We start from the raw sequence: 25,642 nt of genomic DNA, 5'->3' as shown, positions 1-25,642 counted from the left end.
TGCATGCTCACAATAAATGACAAGCTGAGCAGAAAGATGAAGTGATCTGATTAATGAGAGTCAGCAACTCCAGTCTGAGGTCGTGCCACTCCGCCAGAAAATGGTTGATTGCTCACTTCACGTTCGACCAGTAAATCTACTGTCAACATGAATACATGAAACATCTTTCATTAACAGTTGCTGGCAGCTAACCGTCTTCCTGTGTTCTCGCTTGAAAGGAAATTTACCAACTCATCCTCTGATTCAGACCAGAACAAATTAAATACACTTACCGGCCACTTCATTCGGTACATCTGTACAATCTAACACAATCCAACACAACAGCTCTGCTATAAATTCTACATTTATGTTTATTATTGAGATCGTAGTGTGTGGTGGTGTACATTGTGTGGTGTACATCTGAAGTGCATTACATTGAAAAGTGTTCCTTATATTTTGCCCCCCTCATGTATGTTAAATGAATGGGCACAATATTAGGAATTCAATGTAACGTGCTCCAGTACACCACCACCACCCACTACGACCTCAATAATAAACATAAAGTAGAATTATCACCTTTCTGACAATGTGAACAAAAACTGAAAATGTATAAGCTTCATAAACATAGAATTCATGGCAGAGCTGTTATATATCAAACTGTCAATTTGGACATCATGTATTTTAATCCCACTATCTTGCCTTTTTAATCTTGTTATCGCTGCAGAGGTCCAGATTAAATGAAGCCAGAAGTCAGTAAAGTGCTTTTATGTATTCAATCATATTTGCACCTGTCTCTGGTCCTTCCTGTTTATTGGATAAACTGAGGGTTTAATTTTACGACTGACATGTCAGCAGAGGAGGAGCTCTGAGGAGAAATGTGAGAGGATAAATCTGAACACACAGACATGAAACACATCATCATCATTATCTCTGATGTCCATCTTTAATCCGAGCAGGTTTTCTGTTAGAAAACTGAGAGACGACAGAAGTAAAAACCTGTAATTAAGTAAAATGTATTAATTGTAAAATAATGCAGACACGTAGCGCCAGTGTTTGTTCAGATTTTTATTTCAGTTTCTTCATTTCGGGAAGATTATCAATCATGAAACATTACAATTTATCAAAGCAAGTTTCTTCTTGTGATCTAAAAACCCTCCAGAATACCCACAATTCTCTCTGCTCTGGTTCTCACATCACAGATTAGTTTTGATTTCAAACCCTGATTCAGTTTCACACGTTTCTGTTTCCAGGTCAATTATGGAGGCGAATAGATTCTTTTTTTTTATGTCCAAAGAATGCAAAATAACTCTATACAAATAGTGTTTGGATATTTCTTCTTTTTCCTGGTATAAAAATAAGTTCTAAGTGCTTCACACACTTTAATACTGTCTCTGCTTCGGCATGTTCACAGCTCGGGTGTCGGCGTGTGTCATCAGTCATAAAAACTCCAGAAACATTTAAAGAAACAAATATAAGAATCAAGTCGGACTGAAACGATCTGATCTGTGCTGCTGCTGTTTGTTGCTCCTCATCATCAGAAAAAAAACAGACGATGTCACATTGACACAACTCATACTCATCGTCACCACCAGCAGGTGCAGATAATAAGATGTTTATCTCACCGAAAGGTCAATCATGACTTCCACGTGAGTCGATCAACAGAAAATAATCTGCAACTACAATAAGCAATAATCGATTAATCATTAGGTCCTTTTTTTTTAAGCAAAAAAGCAGAATATTTGATGCTTTCAGGTTCTCAAATTTGAGAATTTGCTTCTTTTCCTCATCTTACATTGTAGTAAATTAAATATCTTTGTGTTTTGGACTGGTGTTTGGACAAAATAAGACAAAACAATCAATCAATTAATCAAAATATGAATCAAGACAGAAAATAATGGTCTACAACCCAAATTTCCAATGTTGTCATTTTGACGTCACTCGTATATCAAATGTTAAAATAACAGAGGACGATTTTAACAAGTTCCGATTTTTTGTCTTTGTCAAATCCACAACTAAATTTCTGTATTTTATTCATACCAACATTAAGAAGCATGAACGTAAATGCTCTTTTCTCTTTTACAAACAAGATGAGGATCAACTGGTTAAATACTAGTGGTCAAAACCTGCACAGGGTACCTTTAACCTTTAAGCATTAAAGGGAACATTAGTGTAGCTGAAGACGCCAGAGACGAGGCTAATTGTAGGATCTTTTGTTTTGTGAACAGAAAAAAGAGAAGCAGGACCAACAACACACGATGTGAACATGAAAAAATACTGAAACACAAAAAAGAAAAATCAACCAAGGGAAACTGGCACACAGGTAGTCAAAATAAAACCTTTCTAAATGCTGACCGGGCACTTTCTAGATCTAAAAAACTTCATATTCACAGTTTGTAGAACTAAAAAAATCCAGATTCTCTCCGATCATCTTTTTCTGATGTTTTATGACGTTAAAATATTGATTCCTCATAAACAATTTACACATATTTTTCATGCTCAGGAAAACCTGCTTCTCCAACTTTGACAGACTTTCAAAAGAACTACAAATCCCAGATGTCTTAGAGATAATAATAACGCAGCGTTATGAACAAAATCATTAAATTTAACTAGATTTAGTTTCTGAATATTGTAAACATAATACTAAAGACATGCAAACAAACTAAAAACTGTTAAAAAAAACATATTAACTGATCAAAAAATGGATTCAAACCAAACCAGCTACTTAATCAATCACAAAACAATCACAGATATGTAGCAGAAACAGATCATCTAAAGAAAAAGAAAAAGGTGAGTGATGTGACAGGTGAGGATTTTGTTTCAGGGCGACTGACGAGTCTGAAACGTTTTCCAGCAGCGGTTATTACAAATGTTTCTGTGACTTAGATGAACCCCGGTGTTGTGGAAAGTTTTATCACTTTTTTGACTTCCTGTAAAAACTGCAGTGAGTTGGAGAGCAGTCACCATGCGACCAGCAGCATAAAGGAGCATTCACACTATTCTGCTTCTGTGTTTTGTTTTGTTTTTTTGAGAAATAATCATTAAAATTGAATATTGGAACCAGTTTTGCAGCGGAAACGCGTCCACTTCAGATTGAAAACTTTCCTCTTTACTTTACAGGATAGTCAGAATGCTCTTTAGCTACGAGTGTTTTTTTTTTCCTTTTTGGAAACCGCTGTTCTTAAAAAACGCCATATCCATCGCTGTGGCGTGTCGTCACGGCAAACGCAGGGTAGCCCTCGTAGGTGGTGTAGGTGGTCAGGTCCTGACCCAGAGATACGGCCTGCTTCAGCTGGGAGGCGACCGCTGACGACGCCGGGCTCGCCAGAGCGAAACCTGAGAGAAACAAAACACTTTAACTTAAAAAGTCTTTATCCTCTTGTAAAAAAAACTGCAGGGAGCTGGAGAGCGGTGGCATAAAGGAGCATTCACACTATTCGGCCTCTGTTTTTGTAGAAATAATGATAAACTTTTTAAAATGACTGAGTCTGCTTTTGACCTCCACACCTGTGTTTGATTTAAAGCTTCTTCTAAACTACAAAAAAGTAAAATGTGTACATTTCACACCTATCCAGGCTCTAAATGGAGGTCTAACTGACACAGTACAGCATTATGAATACTCAGTAATCTGGTTAGTGAACCACCAGGACTAAAGACTTGTGGGGTTCCTCAGGGATCCATTCTTGGTCCTTTATATTTTCAATTTATGTGCTGATTTGTAGGGTTTCTTAAAAACAGCTGAAATGTTACAAAAATGATTCATATGATTTTTTTTTGTCATTACTAACAAAGTAAAGCAACTTAATAGATTGATTTCAGTTCATTACTATGAAAACACTGCAGGAAGTCTGAATTTCTGCAGAGTCAGCATCGCCAATAAACATCACAAACTAGTTTGAAAATCCCTCATGACTTTATTATGAAATGACAATAATGTTACTTTGACATTATAAAAGACTAAACATTGAATGTGATGGATTATCTCTCTCCGAGTTTATTTTGATAGAAATGAACTGAAACCAATGGCTGGCTGGAAGGAAGGAAATCGATCTAAAAATGAATGGATGATTTAGAAAATGATCAGCAGGAATAGTAATTAATACTAAAATGTTAAAACATAAAAAACCCACTGGTGTGGTGCTTTAAAGTGTCTTTATAAGTGGAGGTAACTTTTTGTTTCTTTCAGCATGCAGTGTGAGCGTCAGGTGAGAGTCTGTTAGTGCTTTGTGAAGTGAAGAGTTAGTTGACTTCAGGTACGGACCTTCACATACCTGGGAAGGCTACTGAAGCCACAGCGGCAGCAGTAGCGCAGCCGGCGTCAGCGGGGACCTCTGTCTGCATACCGAGAGTCTGCAGGGTATGCTCGGCCGCGTGGACTTTAGCCTCTTCTACAGCCGCGCACAGCTTAGCAGGAGTGAAGGGATGGCTGCAGAGACAGAGGGAGGATGATAGGTTCAATTTATATTGGTTTTGTTTTGTGTTAAATTAGAGCTAACAGGCCACAGTAAGGGCTAGCAGTGGCAAACACGCAGAAAATAAATTAAACTGCTCAATCTCCACTGTATTATATTACATACAAACTACAGGCTTCTTATCATTAGCAGTTATACTAGAAGCATTAGTAGCTGTAGTAGTAATTCTATAGTAGGAGGAGTAGTGGCAGTAGCAGGAGGGGGAGTAGAAAAGGGAGCAGTAGTAGTAGTAATAGCAGTAGTGGCAGTACTAGTAGTAGTGTCAATAGTATTCTTACACGTTGGGGTACTGAGTAGCCAGAGCCGGTATGGTGATCTTGTAGAGGAAGAGTTGTCTCTGGTCCGGACCGATGGCAGAGTGGAGCTGATAGACCGGATGACCCCAGTTATTCTTCTGACACAACTCATCCAGAACCTGATAGACAGTTAGATTCATATTCAGTCTCTCAGGTTCATCATTTCTGTCAGTTTGGCTTCCGTTTTCTGTCATTTCAGGATTTTATGGTGACACACGTTAAAGGATAAGTCTGGTTTATTGCAATATAGGTCTTATTTTGGTAATGACTGCACTAAAAACAAGTCTGATGGGTCATGAAACACGAACAAACAGATGTTGTTTCAATCATCCATCAATTTTCTGCTGCTGATCCAGGTCAGGGTTCTCCACAGCCAGGTCTTCCACCTCTTCCTGGGCGATCCGGACACATTCCCAGGCCAGATGTCAGGAATACCTCCACAGGGAGGTGCCCTGATCAAATGCTGAACCACCTCAACTGGTTCCTTTCAACATGAAGAAGCAGTGATTCGGAAAAGCACAAATAGTGGGTTTTTAGGAATATTTATGTCATACAAATATTTTAAAAATTAAATGTTTTCGGGAAGAAAAAAAAATAACAGCACACAGGTCAGGACTTGTCTCCTAGTGTCTCCGTCTCTCTCCTCTGCTCTGCTCTGTCTGTCTCTGTGTCATGGATGGTTGTCGTGGAAATTTTTGTATCGTTAGTCAAACACAGTTTGTTGAAGCGGTTGTAGACACTGTACAATACATTACACAATCAGTAACAATTATACAAATGTCATGTATATTTGCAGAGAGAAACTCTCTTTGTGGCTCCATGGCACACGACCAAGTGGCCCCTTTTCTCTGGGATTAACACATTGAAGCCAAATACTAAAAAAAAACAATTATCTTGTATTTTTGGAGAGAGAGAATGTTGCTCAACAGGCCCTTTCTCTAAAGATTGTGAACACAAACCCGACAGCTTTATATATCTCTCCAGAAGCGAGGTTAAAAACAGTCAGGTCCCTAAAATGACACTTCCACAAACTGTTACACCTTCATACAAACAGGTATAGTCATAGGAATGATCTCAGAGGGACCTAATGGTCTGTCAATAACTTCAAATGAGGACATCCTTCAAATGTAGCTCCTCTAGGTACCTCATGATCCACACAGTTTTCTTAAGTTGAAGAAAGAGTTCAACTAGCCTAGGAGTAGGATTTCTTCACAAACACGTATACCACAATGACACAGTATGTAGAGCAGGCACTGAATGGCAGACAGTAACCTGTAAAAGATATAAAAGATTTATAAAATGATAATCTATTCAATTCTCTTTCATAAGGTCTGTGTGTCTGGCAGGGCTGAGCTTTGGCTGAATGGTCAGCGCAGTCGTCCGTGGTCTGGGAGACCGGGGTTTGAGAGCCAGTGAGGGAGCCCTCCTTTCAAAAATTGTTTATTAAAGAACATTTATTTTAACACTTTAATATCCTAAAATTAGAAGTGTATTAAAAACAAAAACAGGATTGTTACGCCTATTTTCACTTTTATTTGAATACAAATACAAATAATTTTGTTGCCTCAACAAATACAGATACAAATACAAATACTGGGCCCTCTGCACATCCCTACTCTGAGCTCCTTCTAGATATCTGAGCCCATCGTCCTGTCTTAAAGGACGTTTTCACACCTGAGTAGTTTATTTTGGTTGAATGGTTGGTTTTCCTGCTCTGTACGATTCATTTGGGGAATGATCTGAAAACAGCAACCCTACCCGGACCGAAACAACCACACAAAGACCCTTTAGAGGAAGTGGTTTGGTCTGGTCCCCCTAGGAACTGAATACTTCCCAACCAGAAGGGAGCAGTCCACCATTTTCTGGCAGAGTAGCTTGGTCTCAGAGTTGGAGAGGTGCTGACTCTCAAGCAGCAGGAGCATGCCTGAGGCCACCATACAAGGAAAAACCCTGGTGGAGCCCAACATACACTGAGAACAAGGAGCAAAAGGCTCGTAGTAACAGCACCCAATATTCCCATAGTACTTCCCAGAAGATACTCCAGGGGACATGGTCATAGATCTTCAACAAGTCCATAAACCCCATGTAGACTGGACGACCACTCCAGTATCCTTGACTACGTCCTGATCGTTGAACAGTGGACCATGTTTCCAGATCTCACAAAGTAAGCTGGTGATGTTACTAATAAAAATTATACACAAAACTACAAAAATAACACCTGAGTTGTAATAAACCAGAATTATCCTTCAAACGTGTGTCCTGTTACCTGTGTTGCAGGTTTGATGGCGGCGGCCTTCATGCTCATGGCGGCAGGGTTCATTGGGGTCAGCTCCATGCCCGGCAGCAGGTCATACAGCTTCTCCTCCGCCTGCTTGTCCCCCTTCAGACCGTAGGAGGCGCCGCCGCTGCCGCCTCGGCCCACGGCTCCACCCCCAGCAGTGTAGGCCAGGTAGCCACGCCCACCCAGCCCCCGCACCCCCGCAGCCCCTACAGGTACAGTCATGTAAATTTCTACAGAAAACCGAAAAGGCAGTGAAATCAATCAAATCACCGGAAATCAACCGGGAAGAAGAATCAAACAGTCAAGACAATTATTCAGCCAGGTGTGAACTGGTACAGTGGTAGCCATGGTAACAGATCTCCACCTTGGTAATGGTAACGGTACACGTATCCTGCTGCAGCTTCATCATTTCCCCGAGGATTATTTCTCTGAATGATTCATCTCTTAAAGGATTTTATACTTAATTAACAAAGTTTCACTTTTGATTCAGTGGATCTTATTTGATTGATGACAAATATAATTTTGAAACGACATTCTTTATGTTTGGGTTATCTTGATTCGGTACAGTTCAGTTGAACTTGTACTACTGGTGAATTGACCGTTTGCAAAGCCGACTGCTGTTGCTACACCTTTTAATCTTTTAATCAGAACAAATGCAGTTTACATTTACCATCAATATTCATAATAAATCTTGAAACAACAAGTCCTTGATTTCAGACTGAAGTCGACAAAAGCAGCTTCTCATTTCTAGCCAGTGACTGTTGATTTTGTTGGAATGACAATTGCAGCTAGCTAGCTAATTAAACTAACGTTATCTCTACGAGTTGGTTAAAAATTCCTATTTCCAGCGGACCTTTTATGTTCAAATGGACTTAAATATAAGAACCCTATAAAAGAGTCTTAAATATGAACTTAATGGCTACATATATGATATCATGCTAACAGAGTGAGGCTAAAGCTAACAGGTCTCAGGTAAGATGTTAGCATCCTTTCCAGCTGAACTGAAGAAACAGATTGCTCTGTATAACAGTGTAGAGCTCGTTAGTCTTGTATTATAAGTATGATGAGTAAAAATGTAAAATCAGAGTGTTATTTCACTGTTACTCAGAGGCTTAACGAAGGGTCAATTCACCATCAGAAATCTGTTTGATCATGTAGAAATGTCTCTGCTGTCCTGTGAAAACCACCTTTCTTTTTATTTGAAAGAAGAATTGAACTGGAAATATTGGGTTTTCAACTGACAGCTGCTTCAAAATTTTAAACCCAATAATGTTGAAACTGCAAGGGGAGCTCAGACTCACTTTGATTGTTTTTTTTGGTTCTTTATAGTTTAGTTCCTTGAAAAAATATTAAAATTGAATCATGACTCATATTTGTTTTTCCTGCGTGTGAATGCAAGCTCTCCTTGCATCATTTTCAACATCAGTCACCAGAAAAGATTCATATTAAGAAGTATTATGAAGTAAGAAAAGTGCATCCGTCCCGTCCTCACCTCTGACAGACGGCGTCCTGATCAGACCTCGACCTCCAACGTGAGCTTTGGCCGCCGGGAAGCGGAACTGACCCGGTATGGCAGCGTAGGCCTGAGGGGCATAAAACACGGGTGCACCGAGATACGCCGTCGAGGGGTCGTACACCTGCAAGAGGAGGGAAGAGTGTTTACTTATTCATCTTATTATTTACTTTCATCGCTTCTGCATCTGTTTAATGATTTAAACCGTCCACTAGTTAAAGCTGTTTACATGTGGTTAAACTGATGAAGCCTCTTAGATCAAAAAACATCTTTAAGACTAAGAAATAGAAGCTGCTTTAAAAGACATCATAAAGCTGCATTCAAGAAACAAAGAGAAAATAGAACTTGTAACAAACATAACATGTTAAATGGATAAAAAAGGAAAAATAAACCAATAAATCAGATTATTAAAGCCTTTATGTCAGTTATACAACTACTCAGTCCTTCAATATACTACCAGCAATAAAGTAAAATAAATCAGAATAACTACATATATGTAAAATGACTATCTAAATTAAAAAAATCAAATTACAAATCAAATATGCATCTGCGAGGCTGTATTTAGGCACAACAGTGCTTTGAGCTAAATGGTAACATTAGCATGCTAACATGCTCACAATAACAATGCTAACATGTCGATGTTTAGCTTGTACAAAGTTTACCATGTTCACTATCTTACTTTAGTTTGTTAACAAGCTAACGTTCGCTAAGCTGAGGCTGATGGGAATGTCATTAGTGGGGTCATCAACAAAAGCTCGGATTGAAGCTCGGCTGAAGCTTCATATTAGCTTCAGATAAACTTTTAAATACGTTTTTGCACAGAAGGAGGACTGTGGATTTTGTCTCCCATCACTTCCATTGTAAGGTCATTATGAAGGGATCTTCTAATGGTCAGTATGAACAGGAGGAATGATTACAGCAAGAAAAACAGGTTTCAATGTTCATTTTGGCTCCTGACTGACTGTTGTGAAAAATTGTGACCCCGTCCTTTAAAAAAACCACCAATCTCTTGTTAATTTGCATTAAATAAAGGAGATTGGAATAAATACATATACTTGCACAGTCACACATTTGTTTGGTATTTGTTTAGTAGATGACTAGAAGAATGTTTCTTTAAATCCACGTTGATGATTTCCACCTTAACAAACACTGCTGGCGGCCTCCGACATGACTCACATGAACCCCGGTGTGGGAGCTCGTGGTGTGTTCAGGGTCATACCTGTCCCAGGGTGTAGGCAGCGTAGTCGGGCTGCATCAGAGAGCTTCCTCGTCCTCCCGTCCCTCTGGTGTAACGGACATAACTGTCTTTGTCCACCGGTTTGGCCAGAGTCACCTCGATAGGAGACCCGTCCACCACCTGGAGGGAGGAGGAGGACAGATTATACTCCCTGGTCCCCACGTTCCAAATACTGTTTATTTCTTAAAACTTCAATATTAAGGATATTTCCACACCAAGTCTAAAATTACTGTCATGAAAGTAACACACAGAAGAGTTTAAGTGATGGAAAAATCTTTGTGTTTCTTTCTTTGTTGCCTCACCAAGATTATGTTAACCCAAGACTTTTGTTAAGAAGCATGAAAAGGTAAATAATATCATCAATGATGGACCAGATGCAAAAAAATGAAAATATATGGTGGAGGAAATGAGGAATCAGCTCTTGGACGGTGCTGCAATTAACGATTATTTTCTATTTTCTCCAGTGACTGATTAATCACTTTGTCCATGAAGTGTCAGAAAAAATAAAAACTGCCTGTTATAATTTCCCAGAGTTCAAGGTGACGTCCTCAAATGTCTCATTTTGTCCGTTAAACAGTCCAAAACTCAAAAATATTTAGTTTACTGTCAAAGAAAAGCACTGAATCATCACATTTGCGAAGCTGAATCAGCAAATGTTCTGGCATTTTTGTGTAAATAATGATTAAAGTAGATTATCACAATAGTTGCAGATTAATTTTCTGTCAGTCGACTGATAATTGCAGCTCTGAGACTCTTTCGACCTTTGCGTGCAACAGCTTTTGCTTTTGAAAAACAAAACAAACAGGTCAGAAGTGGAGCAACCCTTACACAATACCTGACACAAGACATATCATATTCATGCCTTAAAGATTCATTAGTCCGTAATGTGATTGTTCAGCAGATATGCAGAAACAAACACATCTTTGCTCTGCTGGTTCATTTCTTTCCGAAAACATTAAAAGATCATTCTGGTGATTTTCTGTATTTTTCATCTTCTCAACAAATCTCATGTTCTGATCCAAACCAACAATGAACCCATCCTACTTAAAAGGTATTGTGTGTGTATCCAAAGCCTGATATATCTGATTCTTCTGTGCTGTAAACCTCTATTATTGTCCAAAAACTATTAAAAACACGTCAGTGAGCCACAGCGCTGCACTGGGTGACATGTTCCTTCATCATGAAGAGTTTGGTCACGTTAGTTTGTTTAGAAATGGCTTCAAAGACTAATAACAGCATCACATTTTCAGTCTCCGGAGAGTAGTTCTGTGTACGGCAGACGTTATTGAACATGTGCAGGAACACCGTTCAGTTTAATAAATAATTCCCTTTCTTTGAGTTTAACTTCGCTGTCAGAACGATCACGGCGTGATCTGATAGTGTCATTATTCCAATAGTGTGTTTTTTAATGGTTGTTATATCTTTAATAAACAAGAATAAGTAATCCAAACTATTATACGTAGAGTGTCTATCAGAATAATATGTATAATCATTTGTTCTTGGATGAACCATTCTACATGCCCTCCTTAAGATATTTTATATTTCACTTACGTTTAAGTCCTGCTGTTGAATCTAACTTAGAGATTCAGATTCAGGTCACCTCCAATAATAATTGTCCTTTTTCTTTGAGTTACTATTACATCTATAATTAGGTTAATAAATTCAGTGCCCTAATAACAGCAATTAGATTGTCAGATATCACAGCATCTTGACCTTCTACTGCACTGTAAATTTCTCAGATAACTTCAGAACAAGGTCCAGAGTAACGTTGTAGTGATGCTGCAAACAGAACCGCATTCCTGCACATGCTCAGTGGTGGCTGACGTACACAGAACTACTCTCCGGAGACTGAAAACCTGATCGCCGTTATTAGTCTTCAGAGGTGTTTCTAAACAAACTAACCAAACTCTTCATGATGAAGGAACATGTCACCCAGTGCAGCGGTGTGACTCACTGACATGTTTTCAATAGTTTTTTTTGTATTTGATCATAAAAAGCAAAAACTACTAGGAATAAATAAATGTGTGATGATCTTCGGTGTCACAGCTGTTGACCTTTCCGTTGAGGGTGTTCATGGCGTTGATGGCGTCTTCCCTCTGAGTGAAATGGACAAAGGCGTAGTCTCTGATCTTCTTCACTCGCTCCACTGCACCTGCAACACAAAACTCTTTTGTAAAATAAATCTTTTTTCAGTCGTCTAGAGCTTCAAGCTTTAACTCTAAGTTTCAGTTTTTGATCAATAATCACGTTAAATAACAAATTTAATTGACTCAACACCCCAAATCATTCATTCAGTTTTTAAAAAATCAACTTGCAGAGACCTGAAACTTGTATGAAACGTATTTGTCAAGTTTATCGTCCCCAATGTTGCATTCAAGGACACTCAGACATCTGACCTTTGTGTGTGCGGTTTTATATTACCTGGTTTGAGGCTGTTGAACTCCTTCTCGATGGTCTCCTCTGTGGTCTGCAGCATCAGGTTCCTGACATACAGTATCTTGACGGTTGCCATGGTATCCTCATCCACCTCCACCTCAGGCTCCGCCCAGTCCACGGCGATGGCGTGACCCCACAGTTGAATACGACCTGAGAGAGACAACAAGTGGGTTTCAGTCTTCCCGTTGTCTTTAATGACGTTACTGGTGATACGCTGCCTTCAAATTTCACTGGAAATAATAGGAAATAGGAGACTTGTGCACACAACATTAGAAACACTGAAACAGTGCCTCTAATTTATTGACAGTGAGCAAAAAAACTCTTTGATGTTTTTCCTTGTTTTTAATGAGTTTTCCTTTCAATTTACAGGCTTTTGTCAGAGTCACTATATGTGTCATCCAGACATGCAATATATTGTTTTATTCAGTTAGACTATTCAGAAATGTCATCATTAAGCACGCGAGTAGAATTATATATGCTCTACAAGACTTTTTATGGAATAAAACTAAAAATATAATTGTTTTCAGTCCAGCACAAATCTCCATATCTGAATAATAGATAATAATATCTGAATGGTTAGAGGAGATTGTCTTAGTGATGTCAAAATATGTATTGGTTTTCATTGATCACCCTGATTGAACACTTCCTGCTCAGACACAGATCATAGATGAGGCTGTAAGATGATGAACCAAAGATCTCAAGTTATAGGGAACGTTTCAAAGTCGATGCTGATCCTGAACACATCACAGAGAAACATTAAGTCTAAAAGAAAATCTTACATTTTACTTGCTGATGTTATTTTTGCAATAATATACTGTATGAAATAGTTCATTTTATTTGTTAACATCTAAAATTTAACAGACATACTTGTAATATACTTTATAAATAGGAATGAAAAATCAAACTGGAGCAGGAGAGACGATGTGCATCAGAGAAAACATTAAAAAAAAGGAGAATAAACAGATTTTTAACCCGACAGAATCACCGTGACTCAGCATCTACAGTTCAATCTGTTGCACAAACATTACGCAAATGATCTTCCAGTGCAGAAAACACTGAAACTGTATCTGCATCTCATCGCTGAGGCTTTTAGCTGCAGCTTCAGGGAGAAGCAGACTGACAGCTCATCTGTTCATATAATGTTTTCTGATTCACAGTAAAAAACCGTGTGTTGACTGTTCAGAGCATCAGGAAACAAACAGGTCTGAATGTCTTCATCCTCACTTCTGATCGGTCATATAGACTTTATCTTATCATCACAACCATCAGAGCTTTTTCCTCCATTGGACACTGACCCAGTGACACTGGCTGTGATTGGCTGGTGATAACAGTTACGTCAATCAAAAGGAGACTTTGACTTTTTTTTATTATGTTGTGTTTACTTTTACGACGTGTTTGACACTTAGTTGGCACTTTGGCTGCTTTAAAAACCATCAGAGCTGCATCGACAGGAAACATCAGAGTCAGTCTAAGAGATGAAGAGACTTGAAACTATTATTGTTATTGTTGTTGTTGTTGATGCAGGACTTATATAAACCTTACTGCTGCTGCGTTCAAGGACAATCCGACATCTGAGACATCAATCCTCTTTCACAAGAAATGACCAATTTCATAAAATATTTTCTAAAAACAAAGTGGCCTTGCTTGAACACACTTCAATAAACAGTATTACTACCTGATGATAACTTTGACAAAAAAAATAATAAAGTTGAATATTCAGTGTTGGTTTTCTACCTGGCAGCAGTTTGCGGCGAGCCATGGCGGCTGCTCGGTGGCTCTCGTACTCGACGAAGGCGAAGCCTCGGTTCTTGGATTTGTCGGCGGCGCTCGGGTACACGATGACGTCCATGACCCCGTCAGTGACCTTCCTCATCTCAGACAGGATCTCCTCGCGCTTCTTGGTCTTTGGAATCCCGCCGACAAACAGACGGCAGTTGTCGACGCTGGCACAAACTCCGAGCAGGCGGCCATTCCTGCGGCACAGAAGAGAATCGCTGTTTAAAAAAGGTCATTTATAATGAAATATGAAGACTTTAGTTGCTAAGGTAGATGGTGATAGATGATAGATGGTCGAGAACACGTTTCTAGGAGGATGGTTTACAATGAAAAGAGTGAAATGCACCAGAAATGTGAAAATAATAATAATAACATAATAGTGTCAGTGGGTCTGGGAGGTTTGATATGTCGTGGCTTTGATAGCGTTTGCATGGTTGCTGATATGTTACCAGGTGGTTGCTTGAATGTTGCTAACGTGTTCAGGAAGGTGCAAAGACATTAATTTGTGGTCACAAGGTTGTTGGATGGTTGCTTGGTTGTTATTAGGTGGTTGTGTTGTTGTAACATGTTGCTAGGTGACCGCTTAATGGTGAGTAAGGTGTTCAGATTTGTTGCGAGGGTGTTGATATGTGGTTATGATGATGATTGTTCTTGGTGGTTATTAGTTGGTTGCTTGGATGTTCTGCTGTGTTTATGGCCGACGTGTCAGCATGAAGTGTGAATGAAAATGAAAATGAATTATTGATGTGTGTTTTGCATGTTTGTGTTACTGAACTCTGACCTGATCTCGTAGTTGTTGAGCTGCTTCATGGCTGTTTTGGCTTCCTGTTTGGTGCTGAAGGTGACGAAGGCGTAACCTCTGTTGTTCCCGTTAAAGTCCATCATCATCCTCACCTCGTAGATCTTTCCAAACTGGAGAGAGGAAGAGAGAAGAGAAATTATTTATATGTGTTGAGAGCAACGTGCTAACTGGTGGGACAGCCCAGCGTTTAGGCTTCACGTATTTTTATATGTCTGGTTTTCTGCTGTAGACGCATCACAGACCTGCGATTAATGTTATTTTTAACTGTAAACAACCGTTGTCCAAAACAATGACGCCCAAACTTCCTGTAATGATACTGAAGGAAAAACATCATCAGAAAACATGGACTGCATGTTTCTTTTGCAAGTTAAACTTTGTAGGTGCCAGAATTTTTCAAACAAAAGATACAAAGCCGGAGAGATATTTTTTAAATGATGGACATCAGTTTTTCCTTCATCTAAACCAAGTTGAATCTTTACACGTCATTTTTCTCTCTGAATAAATCACTAGTAACCTTGATAGCGATGATTTAGAGATCGATATCAGTCTTTTATTTTTTTATTGTCCCAACATGAGTCAGATTTACTGACTTTTTCATAGAACGTATTAATCTGTCAAAAAGAGGAACTCATAACATCAACATCACCTCAAATCACCTGCAGTGAAAAAGGTCTGTTCAGTATTTTTAGTGTTTCTAGTTGTTTCAGTTGCCTAACTGACCAGATATCAACCATAGTTTAACCTTTATCTGACCTTTAACATCCAGTAGCTGCCAAATATTGTTCAACTAAATAATTTCCTCAAACGCTGACATTGAACATAATCCGAGGGTTTTGCAGAATTGTCCAGTATCAGTGTTTTGGGAACAAACGTTCTTCTTCTCTCGCTCACCTTCTCACACAGCGGCACCAGCTCGTCTTCAAACAGATCTCTCGGTAGTTTCCCCACAAAGATCTCGCTGCCTCTCTCCGGTGGCGTGCCGTCCCACCCGGGTGGAGGGCCGCCGTACCGCCGCTGCCCGTTCTCCTGAAACACACCACAGAAAATAAATTATAATAAAAATACAGAAAACAATGTTATAAAATCTGAAACTGGCCAAAAAAAAGTTATAAAACATAAACTGTGGTTTCATTTAAACCACACTAGATATGAAAAGACTGATTTAGATCAATAAAGTTCCAGTTAAATCTCATGACGTTAAAGTCTGAAGTGATGAGTCTCCAAAGAAAGGTGGGTTTGATCTGGTGCTGCAGTCTGCTGGTCGATTAGTTGGTCGATATGCTCTCGTCCGACTAAATTCTCATTGGTCGAATAATCTCCGTGTTATTTTCATAAGGAGAAAAGTGCTACATCAACAGCTTTCCAGGATTAATCCATTATTTCCTGCAGTGGGAGGGACAGACTAACAAATTACCTGTCAAAACAACGGGGGTGTATTCAAAACCCCAACCTGATGGAGCCTGCTGGATCTAACTGTACTCAACGTTCACTGAACGTTTACTGAGCGTTTACTGAACATTTACTGAATCTGTGTTTCTCCATAATGACACAACGAGAACCCCCGCCAGCCCAAAAAAATATATTTTAATATTTGATATTCTAATAAATATCCATTCATTTGGAAATCGACAGTGTTTGGGAGTCTCTGTGCAGCGCTGTTCCGGTACGTGAGTCAACCTCTGTCGTTGCCTGGGAAACCACTGTTAGCGCGGCTCCGTTAAGGAGTATGTTTGTGTAGCGAGCGGGAAAGAGCGAGGAGCAGAGAAGTGACGGTGGATGCGAGCGGAGCAGAGGAAAAGGTTAGTAGTAAGTTGTCAGTCTGGCAGTAAATGTACAGCACAGACTACAGTGTGTCAGTTAATAAATGCTAAAAAGTCACGTCTGTTGTTTCCCCAACTGCTGGAAAAGTAAAGGTTAGCTCCGAAGTTAGCAACAATGGGTTAGCATAACCGCGACTAATCGATTAGTTGAAGATTATGTTCGATTTTAGTCGACCAAGATTGTCTTTGGTTGACTGCGGCCCTGGTTTGATCTTTTTTTTCAAAGTTTTTAATGATTTCCTAGTTTACACTTAGTGAAAATGTTTGTGAGATCACTACTAAAAGTCATAGCACACCAGTCTGTGTCGTCTAAACTGTGAAACACTGGTAGTTCAATGAAAATGTGTCCTGAAGAATAAGAAGTATGCTGAGTAAATATTGTGCTTTATGCTTCTTATAGCTGGAACACTAAATGTTTACAAAAGTACATTTTCTGGATGCTGAGAACATTTTCTCAAACATACTGTATCTTGTTGGCGATGTGTTTTCATGCTTATTGAGGAACAGCAGAGATTAAAAACTACTTCCTTAAAGATAGGCCACGTTCGTCGTCATGGTTACAATAATAACCATGGGGTTAAAGGTTAGGAGACGATCGTAGTTACGCTTTTTTTAAAAAAACTGGACCGACTTGCGGTCGGAAACAGGAAATGAACAGCGTCTCCTGTTGGGTTAAATAAATAAATATAAATGGGTCCAGGTGTCTTCACCATAGCAACGGTCGCTGAGGATCATGGGTAGGCTAATGTAGCCGCTTCCGCTATCGTACAAAACTGACAAAAATACTTGATTTCTAAACTGAAATTGCACTTTTGAATTTGGTTTTCTGGATTTTCGTCGGGAAACAAAAAAGGAATCGATCACGTGATTTAGTTTTTGGTTTAAAATGAAAAAGGAAAAACCCATGTGACTTCCGTTTTTTATTTCAAACTCAAAAACAAATTGGCTGAATGTCTGCAGACCTGTTCGATATTCAATCCAAAAAGGAACAACGATAAAACAAATCAGCAAAAACCCTAAAACGGGCCGAGTTTGATTGGTTTTTCATTATTTGGTTCTGACACCAAAAACGTTTTTTTGTTTTTTTGTTTTGAAACAAATAACAGATTTACCGTTTTTTGGTTTTTGAATTACAAATGAATTACGAATTATCGGATCTGCAGAACAGTTACTGATGTCATCTGTCACTCAAACTAACTGTAGCTCGTTTCTGGGCGACGTTACGACCTGTTGAGTCGTTTTTCATCGTGAGGACAAACTCATGAAAAACATAAAAGCTTTTAAAAACCTGCTGTGGTCTCATCTCAGAAACCTAAAGGACCAGTCCGACATTTCCTGTCTTGTTCTTTGTCTCCTCCAGAGACAGGATGTGTTTTTTTGTGTTTTATGATCTCTGTCTGTTTAATTTTTTCTTCTTTTCTGTTCAGCACTTTGTAACTTTGTCAAGAAAAGCTCTATATAAATAAAGTTTATTATACATACTGTATATATTTATAGTATATATTAACAGTGTCCTACCTGTCTCAGCTGGTATCCTGTGCGCTGCATGAGCGCCCGGAGCGCCGCCTCCTTCTGCGTCCCCGCCAGTCCGTCCCCGCTTGCTTTCTGATTGGATTCCATTGGGTGTGATTGACAGCGATATGTAAATCAGGGAAATTAGGGGTGCTCACTGCAAAACAACAGAAAACAACAACAACAAGTGTTAGTGAGGCTCTCGATACGAGCAGTCTCTGATGCAGACGAGTTGTCTGCAAAGTTTTTACAGTCTGATACAACATGAAGCTGAGATTTAACCTCTTTAAAACAGGCAGATTGTCATGAAATGATCATATTCTTGATTATTATTGTTTGTGCGCTGCAGCCTTCAGGGGATGTTTACAGGACTTTACATCGTCACGTAAACACCAGCCATTAATGTAAATATATGACTATATTTACATATATTATTATCATATATTTACACATGTAAAGAAGCTCTATGTGGGCACCAAACTTTGGTTGATTTGTAGTAGCTGGAGGCGGGATTGGCTGAAAGGCATCACACTTTAATAAAAATGATGATGTGTGTGCATAAGTTTTTAAAGATGTGCTGACTTTCTAAATATGTCTTCACTTTCCAACAACGTCCCGACTAACGGTGACATAAAGAGACAGCTTGTGATCAGACGAGCAACAGTTCAGACTACGAGCAGGATGTTTGGCTCCGTTTTCTTCCCTCAACAAATAAAAGTAGAGTTCTGGGTTTATACGGGAATCACGGGACCTAAAAAGACTCTGATGAGGTGAAAACTCGTCAGTGAAATGAAAGATGGAAGCCGTCGGGATCGGTTCCCGTCCACACTGTGACTGTGTGTCCTCACAGAGCTGAACTCTGCGGCTTGTTTTCCTGCTCAGAACAACAGATACGAGTTCAAGGTCTGTTCAGTAATCATTGACAGAGGCTCTGGACAGGCTGCGCTCTGTCTGGAAACAAACAAGACTTCACTTTTATGGGACCAATTTATTAAACACATTTTCACTTTTTGTACTTTGAAATTTGTGAGGATTCATCACATTAAACATCCCCCCGTCCCTGTAACAGTGACTTTAAACTAAAACCATAAAAGTCTCAAACAACCATTTAAAGAAATAAGAACCAGACGAATGAGACACAACCTTCAACCAGAGGAACTGAGTTTAGTTCCAGGTGTGAAGAAAGTCCCTGCAGATTACTGCAACATGTTTATGACTTCATTCACATGATAAGAAATGAGTATTGAATCAATGTAGGGGTGAAAGTCGGACATTGATCGTTATGTTTATTGAGTTAAGTTATTGACTCACAACTAATTTAAAAAGGTCATCGGTTTTGAAATATGTCCTCATTTTCCAAAATTGTCCAATCTTTTTAAAAACATCCTTGTTACTTAAAAGACTTCTGTTAGACGAGCAGATGAAATAAAGTCATAAAAAGTCGACGTGTCTTTGTGTTTTATTTACATGAACGTGTGTCGGCCATAAAAAGAAGATGACAGTAAATGATTCATGTTGTTTTAGATAATTATGTTCAAATTGATCAGTTTAACAATAAACTAAATACACTTGTAGTTTGTTGCTTAAGTTTAAATGATTTATACGGCGTCTGGAGTCAATTATTTCAAATTTATGCGCATTAATCAGTGTTTAGTGATCTGTCATTTGGTTGTTCTTCCAACTGGGTACTAGGGATGTGCAGAGAGCCCAGTATCTGTATTTGTATCTGTATTTGTTGAGGCAGCAAAATTATTTGTATTTGTATTCAAATAAAAGTGGGAAGAGGCTTAAAAATCCTGTTTTTGTTTTTATGACACTTTTAATTTTGGAAAATTAAAGTGTTACAATAAGTGTTCATGAATAAACTACCTTATGAAGTTGGTCCTCATATCGGGTCTTGAACTGGAGTCTCCCAGATCAGAGACGACTGAGCTGACTACTGAACTAAAACTTTACTCATCACCTCATTGCAGACAGACCTCTACCTATTTATACACCCATAACACAGAGACAGCACAGTGTGTAACATGTAGGGAAATATGGAGAGTCTTTACTGACACTTTGCTTGTGTCAGTAGCTCAGCTTTATCTCTGGGGAAAACCCCCAACAAATCACTTTTTTAAATATTTGTATGAAACAAATATTCGTATAAAACCACTATTTGTGCTTTGCTGAATAATGTATCTGTATTCGGGCACACCCCCTACTGGGTAACCAGACTACTTAAATTAAACACCCATCTGGGGATTTTCTTTATTTTTCTATAAAAAGCATAAAAAAGAACAAACAGCTGATTTCAGTTTCAGTCCAGACTTCGACGCAGCTTTAAGCTCTAAACCAGCAGATGGAAAACCTGTTTTGTGACAGTAAAGAGTTTAAAGTTCAGTATTTAACAGATAATTCTGCTTCTATGATTTTCTTATAGTCAGTAAATCAGTCAAACCATCATACTAACATATATTATTATTATTATTGATAATCAATGAGACACACGGCTGCACCGACATGTTCCTTCATCACCATCAACACAAACACTAGAAATACTCACAAGAGCATCAAATGTGGATTCATCCGCTGCTGAAAATAGTCCCCAACAAATACACTATTTCCTACAGTGAGCAGCTCATTTAGGAACTTACTGAACCTTTTTTAAAAAATGAAATGATATATCTGTGAGGTGTTTTTAAAGATTTACATCTTCAGTAGGAAGCAAGTAAAAGTAACCAGAGAAATATTAAAAGACGGACTAACAGCAGACAGACGTAGACTTTAAACTCCTCTCTCACATGAGCTTTATATACAGTAGTTATTTAAACAGTATATATTGATGAATGCTGCCAGCTTCTCAGACAGAGAAGATGAAACTATGGAGCTCAGTGAAAGTTCAGTCACTCGTTCTGTATATTCAGGCCTGTGGTTTTATTTTTCCCAGCTGTCATCATCTGATCACATCTGTCCAATAACACAGAGACACACCTTCATTGATCAGCCTATCATCTGTGTTTGTAAACATATATGTCTCTCTGTATTAGTCCAGCAGCTGTTATGTGCGTCCCTCCACCTCCACATCTCCACCCAGTCTCATCCCAGTCTCATCCCAGTCTCATCCCAGTCTCATCCCAGTCTCCACCCAGTCTCATCCCAGTCTCATCCCTTCACCAGACACCACCAGCAGTGTCTGGACTTCACGGAGGATCTATTTTATGACGATCATTTCTATCTCTGTTATAATAAACATGATCTTTCCTCCTTATTGTCTCTCCTGACTGAAATATATTTGTCAGAAAGTCTTGAGAGATGAACTGACATGTTGTAGGTTTGGCTTCACATGATTATAACAAAAACACAGAACAACAGCAGACACGTCCTTTAATTTCTGCACGTTAATTCTGTTATTAACTCAACATGAACCGTCTGTAGATTTGTGTTTAAATAGTTGGTTAAAAAAAAGAAATGCAGCTACTGTCAGAGAAGAGAACGAGACTGTTTATGTCTGCGGTCTTCATGACAAACACTCATAAACAAACATAAACAAACGGTTAAGAGGCGACTTTACAATAAACCTTTGAACCTCAAAGAAAGGTTGATGTAATCAGTTTAACGCTAAACAGCCTGCAGCCATTAGCATGATTACACACACACACACACACACACACACACACACACACACACACTTCCTGTCATTTCAATGAGCAGTGAAAACGAAGGAGAGAGAGAGAGGGGGGCGGACGAGAGACAAAAGAAAACAGAGAGAGGTCAAAGGTCATGAGAGATGCTTCTGTTTCCTGCTGCTTAAATCATTTATCTGAACTAATGAAGCTCAATCAAATTAAATATTAAATTAAAGAAATAACTGAACAAGTCATTTCAGGACAGACTCTTCATCCATAGCAATAAGAAAACTGTTTCATAGAATGTTCAATAGTTTCATTTAATCACGTTAAATGCAAACCGCCATGAAATCACATGACGCAAAGTTTGGTTGCATGAACAAAGCCCTCGGCCAATCACGTGCTTTGATTATGGAGCACGCTGCGAGCAAACAGCCAATCATTTCACAGCTGTGCTGCAGACAGTGAGGAATAATTCATTATTATTGTGTTAATATTAAAATTATTACCTGTGTGCTTTCATAAATAAAGTGGTTAAATTCACCTTTTTTTTTTTAAAACAGGTCATCAAATATGATCAATTACACAAACATTTTATCGTGATAAGTTTTGAAGCTTTATCGACGGCTTTATGTGAACAGTTTATAAAACCTCCTAAAAATACAAATCCTCTGAAAGGTTTTCACTTTCTAACAACAACAGTTAATTGTCTCAGTACAGTTTACACACATGAGAACATTTCATACATGTTTAAATCTTTTTAAATCATCAAACGTTTCCGTCTGAATGTCAGAAGGTTTCTGCTGTTTAAAGGTGAACTGGTTCATGTGACCTGATTCTGCTGCTGGTAAAACTGGCAGATGGAAACAAACCTGCTGCTGAAATCCACCAATCAATACTGCTGACAGCGGGGCGTTTAACACACACACACACACACACACACACACACACACACACACACACACACACACATATACACACACACACACACACACACACAGTTAACACGTCCCCCCCACCAAACAGAAAAATCCTCCATTTTTAGTTCCCAGATTTTCAAACTGATTTAGTTTATAGAGACATGAAACATGAAACAGGAAATAAAGGAGAAAACTACGGAGGTTCAGTGATGCCACGACAAGAAAAGAACAAACAGACATGAGATGTGATGAGTCATGAATCATAAAACTCATCAATAAGTCCAAATTTGGACTTTTAACATAAAATTGAACCTTATTACTAAGAATTATGAGATAGTAAGTCAAAAATAATTCCATATTGAGTCAACAACGTGTGACTTTAAGACACAATTATGAAATATTAATATTGAGTATAAATGTTATGATTAGAACAATAAAACATTGAGGTATGATTGAAATATTCAGTCACAATTATGAGATAATAAGTCTAAATTACATATGAAGTCAGCATTGTGGGATTTTAATTCATAATTATGAGATATTAAGTCTAAACTGTGAGATATTAAGTCTGAATTATGAAATATTCCAAATTTTAGAAAGTAAACAAATCTAAATTTTGACCTGAATTTTGACGTTTTGAGTCAACTTTATGACAAAGTTGAAATAATGATTTAAATCTGACTTCCTGATTCAAACATTTAATGTTTGTCAGTGTTATGATTGTATGTAAAGATAATAATCTACTTTCTTTATTATGAAACAGTTCAAATCTGAATTTTGTAAACTTTAATATCTGATAACTGACACCGACAGTTGCTTTTCATGTGAACTTGAATATGTTTATTTTCATCATTCCTCACTTTTATTATGATTTTTTTTCTTTTTGCTGACGTTAATGAGCTTCCATACAAAGCAGATAATGTGCAAAATGACTTTAATGATTAATCGTTTATCTGATTGGTAGATTGATCTTTAACTGATCACTTCAACACTGATAACAAGTATCTGAATGTCATCACGTCTCTGTGCTCTCCTTTCATCCAATCAGGCTTTAGCCCCGCCTCCCCCACGCAGTCGGTTTCAGTAATGTCCTACGATTCCCAGCATGCCTTTCAACGAATCTGCCCTATCAGACTGTTAATGGCATTAATCTCAGCTGTTCAGTTGGTCATTTATTACAACTGGCTTTCAGCCAACAGTCGACACATTTAGATAATTTCAGGATTTAGTTTTGTTTTTTACACATGAAGCGTCGTTAAAACTAGAATTTAAAGGAAAAGTCCAACATTTTTGGAGCAATCTTGAGAAAATCCACCTGACGTGTTATGCATTTGCAGTTTTCCTGAATTGATCCAAAAATCCAAAAGTAACTGTTGATTTATGCCCTAAAATCCTGTTTAGTATGTTTTAAATTATTATTTTTTCACTGTTATGTGGACACCGTGTCCACACACTGAAGTGTCATTTTGGTCTTAGTTTGTTTTTCCTGCTTTGGGCCTCTTAGTTTAGACAATAATGTTCTTCCATCTTTGTTTTTTTGTCTCTTTTCTGCTTCAACATGATACAAAGCAGCTCCATACAGACACGGAGTTTGAATTATTTCCACCTTAAGATTAGATTCCACCTTAAAATATAAAATATTTCAACCCTTAAAAAGTCTTAAACCTGCAGAAAACCCATTTAAAAATAAATATACTTAAAATACATTAGTTTATTTTTGATACTTTAAGTACATTTTGCTGATTATACTTTTCTACTTTTAGTAAGTATAAGTATTTCTGTGAGTTTTATTTATTGCTCTTAACGGTTTTTAAGTGGTAAAAACTGACGAATTACCATTAAAAGCACCTCTGAATTTTCACATTAATGTTTCAGTTAAGCTGCAAATTCAACAGTGGCTTTTTACACTATTTGGGGTTAATTAATCAACAAGTAAATGATTCCAGTATAATAAGGAGGTTTAATTGGGTTTCAGAGTGGATCAACAGGTTTTTAAGGAGCCATCTCTGACCCCCCTTAATGGAAAATTGCAGGTCATAAATACTGAAATAAAAGGTCTAAGTACAACTTCTAACAGGGTTTCTAAGCAGTAAAAACCTTTAAAATGACCAATTTACATTAAAGAACCTCTGAATATTTTTCAATTAAGACACAAACTGAGGAGCGGCCCATTAGCTTGAACTCCAATTTAAGGTTAATTAATAAATAATGAAAGGATGATCATATTTTACAGGGTTGTCAGTGTGGATTAAGGGGTTTTAAAACTGTAAAAAAAAAAAAAACAATTTTAAGTTCATAAATGAATGAACATTTTGGGTCATTTTATTTTAACCCTTAAAAACCCCTTAAAATACAAAAGTGTGTCTTTATAAAGTAGATTTTCAACATTATGACTGCAGGACTTTTACTTGTAATGAGTATTTTTATATTGTAGCACTACTATAGTACCGCTTTTCTTAATATATTTTAAGTATTTATAAATTTAAGACATTTTTATGAGTCTTTTTGTCTGTTTTGAGGCGACTCATCATCTTCTCTCTCTGTTATAACACACAGTAAACCTGCTCAGCCTGTTTGCTCAGTTAGCCATTTTAGCCTTTCAGGTTGCTACTGTTCATCAGATACCAGCGAAGAAGAAGAAGAAGAGTGGTAGAACGACACTTACATTACATGCTCTGCTCTCTCTCTCTCTCTCTCTCTGTTTGTGGCTTTAAGAAAATAAAATTCAAACCTCAAAAACTTTCTTTTAATGAAAAATAGAAAAACTCACCTGAGCAATTTCAGAGATCACCTCCCTCCGATCAGAGCTGTGTCATTCTGAGGAGTGAGTGTGTGTGTGTTCACGTGTCATCGGGGGCCTCGCTCAGTGTGTGTGTGTGTGTGTGTGTGTGTGTGTGTGTGTGTGTGCGTGCGTGTGATCACATCATATCAAACTCCAAAGGTTCACTGTCTTGGTGTTAGCTTTACGAGCCGGCCGACGTTAATATTTA

At 38.2% G+C, this 25,642-nt stretch overlaps 2 protein-coding genes across 3 annotated transcripts in view; both read right to left on the bottom strand.

The window, feature by feature from the left end:
* Positions 1 to 25,642, bottom strand: part of LOC122971137 (microfibril-associated glycoprotein 4-like) — a 750,976-nt gene that overhangs the window by 615,921 nt on the left and 109,413 nt on the right. The gene's annotated exons all lie outside the window — the stretch shown is intronic.
* Positions 1,030 to 25,526, bottom strand: a1cf (apobec1 complementation factor). 2 transcript variants are annotated; one of them, XM_044337637.1, is made up of 13 exons: positions 25,423 to 25,526; positions 18,128 to 18,278; positions 15,681 to 15,815; positions 14,769 to 14,899; positions 13,946 to 14,184; positions 12,197 to 12,361; positions 11,830 to 11,927; positions 9,758 to 9,895; positions 8,518 to 8,662; positions 7,011 to 7,255; positions 4,727 to 4,863; positions 4,248 to 4,402; positions 1,030 to 3,312 (listed from the first exon to the last, which is right to left on the bottom strand). In XM_044337637.1, the coding sequence occupies exons 2-13, from the start codon at positions 18,227 to 18,229 to the stop codon at positions 3,158 to 3,160; spliced, it is 1,845 nt and encodes a 614-aa protein (XP_044193572.1). In that variant the 5' UTR covers positions 18,230 to 18,278; positions 25,423 to 25,526; the 3' UTR covers positions 1,030 to 3,157. The 2 variants fall into 2 exon arrangements, with proteins under 2 accessions (XP_044193572.1, XP_044193573.1); XM_044337638.1 differs by having other exon boundaries at positions 3,225 to 3,312; positions 4,238 to 4,402.

The sequence above is a fragment of the Thunnus albacares genome, chromosome 20, assembly GCF_914725855.1.
Source record: "Thunnus albacares chromosome 20, fThuAlb1.1, whole genome shotgun sequence".
Taxonomy (NCBI): Eukaryota; Metazoa; Chordata; class Actinopteri; order Scombriformes; family Scombridae; genus Thunnus; species Thunnus albacares.
The sequence above is the reverse complement of the archived record's forward strand: the minus strand, read 5'-3'. Positions and strand labels throughout refer to the sequence as shown.